Raw genomic sequence first — 8,998 nt, 5'->3', positions numbered from 1 at the left:
TTTCAGGGAACTGCTTGGTAGAATGCTGTGGGACAAATCCCTGGAGGGACAAGGGGCCCAAGAAAGATGATTAGTATTGAAGGATCACCTCCTCCAGGCTCAGGAGTGATGCATCCGAACAAAGAGGAAGTCAAGCAGGAATACCAGGAGGCCTTCATGGATGAGTGAGGAGCTCCTGGACCAACTCAAATACAAAAAGGAAGCCTACAGAGGGTGGAAGCAAGGACAAGTAGCCTGGGAGGAATACAGAGAAATTGTCCAAGTAACCAGGGATGAGTTAGGCAAGGTAAAGCCCTGATAGAATTAAATCTGGTGGGAGTCACCAAAGGCAAGAAGAAAAGCTTCTATAGGATTCATTGGGGATGAGCAGAAGACGGGAAAATGTGGGCCCTCTCCAGAAGGAAACAGAAGATGGCTGAGCAGACAGGGATCGGGTTAGGAATGACAAAACTCTGGTAGAATTAAATCTGTCCAGAGACATCAAGGGCAAGAAGAAACCTTCTGTCGGTGTATCAGTGATAAAAGGAAGACTAGGAAAAATGTGGGCCCTCTCCAGAAGGAAACAGAAGATGCGGTTATCTGAGACATGGAAAAGGCTGAGGTACTCAATGACTTTTTGCCTTGGTCTTCACCAGCCAGTTCTGCAGCCACACCACCAAGTCACGGAAGACAAAGCGAGGGGCTCGGAGAATGAAGAACTGCCCACTGTTGGAGAAGATCAGGTTTGAGACACTGTAACAGGTTGCCCAGAGAGGCTGTGAATGCCCCCTCACTGGAAGTCATGAAGCTCAGGTTGGATGGGGCTTCGAGCAACCTGGTATAGTGCAAGAGGGTTGGAACTTAGATGATCTTTAAGGTCCTTGCCAACCCAAACCATTCTGTGATGTATGATTTTATTTTATTACCTCTTTAATTCATACTGGGTTACTCAGCCTGTGGTCCACCGGCAAGCTAGGGAGACAGCACTTGTGCCCCCAGCACCCTGCCAGCTGCCCCTTCTCCTCAGGGAGTTTGGGAACAGGTGGTGGGTTGCAGTCCTCTGACTTCCCTTCTCGCTAAATGGTTTTGTGCCTAGATGAGAGAGGGGCAGAGGACTGATGCTGACTTGAGACAGGAGTGTGTTGCTACAGGAGTCCATCTTTCCCTCTTCCAAAGGTACAGATAACCCGTGTGTGGTAACTGAGTCACAGGCAGCCCAGTACAAGCCCTGCTTGTGTTGTGGGTGCGCAGTGGGGCTGGCAGAGCATCTAGGCTGAGGCATTGTGCCTTCTGTGACACTGAAAAGCATGTCTACCCAGACACTACCAGCCGGTGTTTTGGGGGCCACTGAGAGTGATGCAGAGAATGTAGGAAGACTAATGTGGTGGGAGAGGCTCAGCTAAACAGAAGTTAATCTGTGTCTTACATTTTCCTGTTCCTGAAGCACGCATTAAAACCTCTGGAAATGCTGCAGGAGCCGTCCTGGATCAGTTATGTTCAGCACCCTGAAACACGCTTCTTCCTTACCTCTACTAAGTAACTGTGTTACTGCTTTTGGACGAAGAAAACTTGGTTTTGCTCAGCATCCCATTATCTATGCCAGAATTTCTGATGCATAGTTATTACCCTCATTTGGTAACATATGCATAGAGGCGCTAAATGCTTTCTGCAGTATAAATACACCTTCCACAGTATGAATTAATACACCAATTCAAGTGGCGTTAAAATGAAAAGCTATTTTGAACAGCTACATATATTTGAAAATGACAATGATAAAAATAATTTCGTACAAATTGCTCAGAGGATTGCACCCGTGATTAAGGGGAGGCTTTCCCTGACACAGTGGGTCCTAGCGACTGGGCATGGGTCCTGGGACAGGACCTGTCACACCACGGTACAGGTGGCCCTAATGGTCTGCTGCTGTTGCAGGTCTGTGTATGCTGGCTTTGCACACCTGAACAGCTCAGGTCTGCTCCGGGAGCTGTTCTGTCTCCTTTGTATTTCTTGTACTGATCGGAGCCCTGGATTTAATCTTCAGAAGTATTGCTCAATCATTTAGTCCCAGTGATGCCTCAGAAATGAGGTAAGTACTGTTGACTCATTGACACTTATCAAGTAATCATTTATCCCAGCTTTTGGAGCGTTTGCAAAGAAATTGCAGATATTGCCCAGCTTCAAAATTTTGGATAGTCAACAGTGTTCTTCCTCCCAAGCAGACAGTAAGTCAGAAAACATGTTTTTTCCTTGCAGATTATCAACCCATGCCTTTAATGCCTGGGAAGGGTGAGCGGGTTCCAGAACAAAGGACTGGGACACTGTAACTCCCTGCTTCAGCCAGGGTCTGGCTGCCGGGCTGGAGAAACAAGGGAGGACAGGATGCAGTTGGACTCAAGGGGCAGTCCAGATCCATGTTAGGTATTGCAGGTCATAACTACCACAAAATCCATCTGGATGTTGGATCAGAGTCTGTGCTGAATTTAATCATCTGTGTGGTGCTAAGTGTAGGAATTACTTGGTCAACATCAGTCAGTGATGTTATGTAGGCAGTTGGAGTAGCAAAGTGTTTCTCTTTCTTTGCAAACTGGTGATCTCAGTATTGAAAAAAACATCTTTCATGCCTTCCTGCATTGGCTGCTTATGTGGAATGCCTGTGTGTGGGATGGGGGTCTGTGTATCTGTGGTTTTTGGACAGAAAATCCTTGTCCTCAGAGGACAGCAGCATGAGGGCAGAGTGTGAGTGGGGTTTTCTTCATGTTAGATGATAGTAGGTCTGGCACTGCTTCATAACCATGTTTGCTTGCCCACTACTTTTTGTAAGAAATAGGACTAGGATAACATAATGTTCTGTGTTGGCTACTCCATGACTGGAGTCCTGAAGCCAATTTTAAATATGATATGGATGTTGCCAGAAATAGAAAGCTCTCCTAGGAAACAAATGCCACTTCTCATCAGAGTCTACCCAGCAAATGTACCATGAGTTTTTTGTTTCACAACAGCATAACTGGAATTGCCACAGTTTACACTCGCATATTCAGAAACTATTTGCCTAGAAGTGTATGTATGTAACAAGGAAAGTTTTAGGGGACAGTCCCTTTACAGCTGCCAGATATAACAAGAAATGTTACTGTGAAAATGAGTTGATCAGTCAGCTACAAAGAGATGTGTGATCTTTTCTGAGGGCTGGATTGTTACAGTTCAGAAACATCGGTTCTGGACCAGTCATAGCTGGAGAGCAACATTACTATCTAGCAATCCACTCCTTTAGCTGGCATCATCCTTAGGACTCTTGTGATGTAAGTCAATGATTTTAGCCTTAGTTATATATCCCGTACTTCTTTTATATATTTGAGGGAGGGTGTAGCTGCCCCGTGCCACAACACCCTCATTAAATCCAGAACATCCTGTTCTATTCTTTAATCTTTTGAAGGTGAGGTCACACTTTTTTAAACTGCACTCTAGCTCTGAGAGTCTCAGCTTTGGATTCTGCTCCATCTGACATCTGTTATTTAGCAAGGAATTACCTCTTCCATGTAAATGCAGCTCTGCTTGTCTGTGCATAGGGATCTGACCCATCCTCTGCTCCAGTAATCCCCACGGTTAGTGCAGTGGCTACTCCTTAGGTGCAGTTCTCTCTCTCTGTTCTGAGACCTGTTGAGCATAAAGCCTTCTGAAGGCTGGGAAGGAACAATTTAGACTGGTTTTGTGGCCAGACATCAGTGTTGTGAACATTAAAGTCTTGTTTCCTCAGGTCTACTGTGGAAGAAACTACACTGGGAGCTACAGGGCAGGACACCTAGTATTGCATGAATCCTTTTGCCTCATGAACAGGAACCTGCAGGATGGTGGGAAGCTTTCTGCTGGTAGGCAGAAGAAGGGTGGCTCTCCCTTGTAACGGTTAAGCTGCTGAGAGCTAAAGTGGTTACAAAACACCACTGGTCTAGCTTCACCAAGAGCCATGCTCTACCCCTGTCTCCAAGCAATTTCTTTCACATGAATTGTTTCATGGAAGCTGAGGGAGCTGCTGTGGAACTGAATTCTGCATAACAAACTTTGGTTCAGTAATTAAGCTTCAAACTTCGTGCTGCAAAAGTATTTCAATGATGAATAACAAAAAGGAAGAATATTTTAATTCACAAGGGACACTGACTGCTTGGCTGGCAGTAGTTGTAGGATGTGATCCAAAACCATTTAATGTCAATGGCTATTTTTCTGTTCCCTTCAGCAGAGCTGACCTACAGGGGGCTTTGTTATGATTCATCCTTATTAGTCAAGTCTAGTACAGCAGTGCCTAAGGGCGAGCATAGGATGGCACTCCTCTATTGTACAGGCAGAAAGGAGGCCGTCCAGGCAGGAGAGAGCTTATGATCTAAAGAGAGAAGACACAAAAGCACATCAACAGAGCAACCAACCATAATACCCTTCCACTAATTGGGAAGGGGGAACAAGAGAGAGGGAGGGGAAAATTAAAAACTTGGAGCCTGGTATGGAATAAAAGAGATGGCAAAAGAAGAAATCCATCAGTGTTGATATTCCCATGCAATGGTTTGTGAGTGATTTGTCTTGGCAGTTGCTGGCCAGTTCCTGTTCTAGATTCACTGCATGTGCGTTCAGATAACCTCTCCATGGTCTTATCAGAACAAGTTGACTGAAGGCCTAAGCATCTGATCCTGATCTCACCAGCTTTAAAGGGTTTATATACCTCCAAGTTAAGCATGTGCTGAAGTGCTCTGCTAGTCTGGTGTCAGGTGCTCTGTACATGAGCCTGAAACAGTGCAGGGAGAATTTTGTGCTTACTAGGCTCTGGGAAGAAACAGAAGGTGTTTGTGATTGGTGTAACCAATCTGGAATACACCACAAACACCAGATTAATCTCATTTGAAAGCTTTGAATTAAATCAGTTCACGGTAATGGAGCCTCCCACGGTTCCCCACCTTCTTTTTGCTTCCTGGTATGTTTTCATTTGGGAAAGCTGCAGTGTGAATGTGTTCTCTGTGCTCAACTGAATCGTGATGCTGCTACATTTTTTGGTAGTATTATTAAAAAGGAAAGCCACAAATCATTTAGATTGCCTTGAATGCATTTCTGTTTAGGTCTTATATCAAACTCTGCTTACTTCCCTGTTTCTTCTCCTTTCAGTTTCTTTGAATGCAATGACTCAACAGCTACAGGATGAATTTGACAGTAGCGTGGAGAATGCAGAAGCTTGGATGAAAGCCATCCAAGAGAGACTGAGGGTCAATGACAACACCAAGGGACCTCGATCTGCTCTAGAAGCCAGACTGAGAGAGACTGAGGTAAGAGAAGAGTGATGCAGTTGTTCAGAGGTGGTTGTCACTGCTGCCATTGTTACAGTAGTTATTGCTGTGAGCTCTGGAGTTTTCCATTAGGAAACTGTCAGCTGCCCCTGCCTGCTGGAATATTGATCCTGGGTGGATGGGTTTACATCAGTATTCTTTTGTAAGTTTTTCATCTGCAAAATGTTTACTGACATTGTAGAAAGAGGATGGTGGCAATTTGATATCACAGTCTTCCAAGCTTTTCAGATTGATTTGGAAAACTAGCAGCAGGTTTGGCTGGCTAGAATGTTTATATTCTTCTATTAGCATGCTCAAACCTGAAACAATCGAGTAGCTGCTTGCAATTATGAGATGGTGATTTGCAGGAGTCCAACATATAGTATGAGATCATGTTAGTGTTCCATCTCCTCCAGTACTCTGGCACTGGTAGAGAAAGATTGCAGTGTCCTAGCAATGGGTTGTTCTAGAGTAATCCCCTTGTCCTTTTCCATAAATCCTGATGGTAAGAGGGTTTGCAGCTTCTCTTTATAATCTGTCTAATGAAAAGGTAAATGTTTTCATTTTTTTCTGATCTTACTTAATCTGTTATATAACTCTTCTCACAGACATCCCATTGCAGATTGTGCCCGCTCTCTTACCGTGGTTTCACATTCATTAACTTCAATTTCACTAGTTGTTATCTTGTTCTTGTAATCTCAGAGAATGAAACACTTCTGTTTGTCCCATCTCTCCCATTTGTGATTGAAGGGGGTGCTGGTATTTCTATGATTAACATTGAAATTACTTTTAATTGCAACTAGTCTGTTCTTTAAATTAAATGGCCAGATCATTTCAATCATTATTTACCCAAAAGTCTCTTTTTGTGTGACCACTCATATTTGAACTGCCTCTACTGAAGTTTAACAACTCCTCAGAAACATTGCAGGCTTCCTTGGAGGATGAGGTAGTTTACATGATGGTACAGCAGTGTCTTCAACCATCTTCCTTAACTGTGGCTCACTGAAGGCTGAATCTCGCTTTTGGCATAGTAGAGAGACTGTTCATGCAGTGATGGATGATGGCTAGACTTGCATGTCAGTCATGAAACTGAAGTGTTTCCTCTTGGTCTATAGTTTTATTTCTGCCCTTAAATTATTTTCACCCTTTCCTTTTGTCTGGGAAATAATGGTATGTACAGTCTCAAAAAACATGCAAGAGACACAGAAACTTGAGTAGGGGGAGGAGTAGTTTGGCAAAGAGGCTGCAGTCATGGCACAGATAACAAGAGGTAATGTTTAGAGGTTTAATATGGCCTGAACTGAAGCCTGTTGACTTTTGTGGGCTCTAGAGGAGGTCTATAATATGCAAAATACTACATTAGAACATTTTTTTTTCAATTCAGACTGTGGAAATTCATCATTCTAAAGAAAAACAAGTGTCTGTTCTCTCTTCTTGTATTTACTGTATCCACCTCCCTCATCCCGCCTCCTTTCCGGGCCTGGTTTCCCTGTCCAGCTCACGCATCCTTGTGACGTGCTCGCTGTTTCACCTGTTGGCTCTTTCCAAATCCAGTGATCATTTTGCAATTCCTTTTTTGCATCTAGTTTGCCTCTTTTTTTCATGCTTCCTTCTTGTGTTTTATTTTCTGTTAACTTGTTAATGAAAATGCCTGCCAAAGATATAAATAATTTAAAAAATAGATTTAGCCGCTGCTTCCTCTCCGGCTGTTGTTTGCTTTCACTTACTGGAAAAATATCAGGCTTAGAACACAGCTTTACTCTTAAATTTTTCCTGTCAGGTGATAGGTATGGCTTTAATTTCCTTTCTCAGCCTTAACCTTTGCCCTGCTTTCCTGGATTCTTCTAATCACACTTTTCATAGTAGATAGTTCATCAGAATACTTGTTTGTACGTCACATGCAAATGTGCTGTGTACATGCCAAAAGAATCTTTTCTTAGAACATGAGACTGGAAATCCAAAGGCCTGTGATTTGGTCTCACCTTTGCAACAAATGAGGTTATTTTTTTGAACAAATTCCATAGGCCTGATCTTTCCAAAATTAGTTGCTGACTTTGGACCTCTCGGTATTTTCATTATAGAAGTCTTTTCCTTTAAACTTTTAAGCCTGCACTTTGCCAGGAGTCTGTGGAGGAACAGCAAGAGAAGCTGATCTGATTATATCAGAAGTTTGAATAAAGTGATACTGAAAGCTGACGTCCAATTTGGGACATAATTAATCTATTACATTGTACAGAACTTGTGATTTTCCACTTCTGAGTAGAGAAATAGAGTAATAGGGTCTACTTGAAATTAGATGGCTTAATGTTCAGTTCTTGACATTATGATTTGTGTAAGATAAACGTTTTCACCAGTTCGTAACTTAGCAATTTAGAGTCAAAGCAAAATTTGGTAGCATGCAGAAAGTTCCACTAGTTAATTTCTCTTGGCTTATTTTCTGAGCCAACTTTTATTTGAAGCAGGAAGCTTTTCTTAATATGCTTCAGGATTTCATATAGTGGAGCTTAACATTGAGACGTTCCAGTGTACCTTATAGAGATTGCCTCTGTGCTCTTTGGCAGGTGGGGAAGAACTGGCATGTGGCAGTATAGTGCTATAACTTCATAACAGCAACTTTATAACAGCCACAGACATTTGATATAAGCTGATCTGTTTTTTTGTAGCTAACAAACATTTTTCAACTGCTATGTGATTTTCAATTCAGTCCTTTAGAATGTTTAAGAATAAACAAGTCTGAAGAAAAGTTCGTATTTTTCTTTCAGGAGAAGCTTTGCAACAGGGACTTCATGATTTCTGGGTAAAAACAAAGTTTAAATTTCATCAATTACACTTGCTTTCTTTTCATACTTTCAGTCTCATTTGTTTTTCTCATAGAAAATCCGTGCTCTGGAACCAGAAGGCAGCTTGAAGATGGACTTAGTTCTTGTGAAGGCAGATGCTGCTCTTCGCAGCATCGGTGAGGATAAGAAGCATGAGGTACTGTCTAAACTGAAAGACATTAAAGCCTTGTGGGAAGAGACAGCCATATACATTACTCACTGTCACAGGTAAGACAAACATGCTCTTGTGCAATGAGACTGCTTTTTGGTGTGTTGAGGCAGTTGTCTCACCCAGTGCTTTCAGAGTTTCCTACCTCTCTCTTCTGCCTAGATTGTAGATACAGTCACTTCTAATCCCATTCCCATGAGCATGTGAGGGACTGTGTGGCGTGAAGGAGTCGATGGGACCGCAGTGCTCTCTGCCTTCACAGCCCAGCCCATCTCATGGTCTGGAATGATCAGTTTGGCCAGGCACAGGAGCCTCGTACAGACTATTCGCTACCCTGAGCAGGGAGGACCTGGGAAGCGAATCCTGACCCTCTGAAGTCAGAGCATCTTAAAATTGCTAAGAACCTTGCCCTTTGCTTTGAAGGGCCTTTTGAGCTTGCCAGTCTCTACCGGTCACATTTCAGCTAACTCATCTGTCTTGCTCTCCCCAACAGCCGTATTGAGTGGGTCTGGCTGCACTGGAGTGAGTACCTGAAAGCCCAAGATGAGTTTTACGCATGGATTCACAACATGAGAGTGACCTTGGAGCCTGACATTGAGTTGCAGCTTGGCTTAAAGGAGAAGCAGTGGCAGCTGGGCCATGCTCAGGTTCTGCTGAATGATGTCTTAAATCAGTCAGTCCTGCTGGAAAGGCTGCTAGAGGAAGCTGCTTCCTTGTACAGCAGGATAGGTGACCCC

At 43.3% G+C, this 8,998-nt stretch overlaps 1 protein-coding gene across 1 annotated transcript in view; it reads left to right on the top strand.

Moving 5' to 3' along the window:
- The first annotated feature begins 5,129 nt into the window (after positions 1-5,129).
- The window catches only part of SYNE3 (spectrin repeat containing, nuclear envelope family member 3), a 34,126-nt gene continuing 30,257 nt past the window's right edge, over positions 5,130-8,998 (top strand). Inside the window, exons 1-3 of the mRNA XM_010134616.1 lie at positions 5,130-5,273; positions 8,148-8,320; positions 8,755-8,990. Of these exons, the coding sequence (XP_010132918.1) occupies positions 5,130-5,273; positions 8,148-8,320; positions 8,755-8,990 (553 nt within the window). The remainder of the gene's footprint in view (positions 5,274-8,147; positions 8,321-8,754; positions 8,991-8,998) is intronic.

The sequence above is a fragment of the Buceros rhinoceros genome, unplaced genomic scaffold, assembly GCF_000710305.1.
Source record: "Buceros rhinoceros silvestris isolate BGI_N320 unplaced genomic scaffold, ASM71030v1 scaffold13284, whole genome shotgun sequence".
Taxonomy (NCBI): Eukaryota; Metazoa; Chordata; class Aves; order Bucerotiformes; family Bucerotidae; genus Buceros; species Buceros rhinoceros.
The sequence above is the reverse complement of the archived record's forward strand: the minus strand, read 5'-3'. Positions and strand labels throughout refer to the sequence as shown.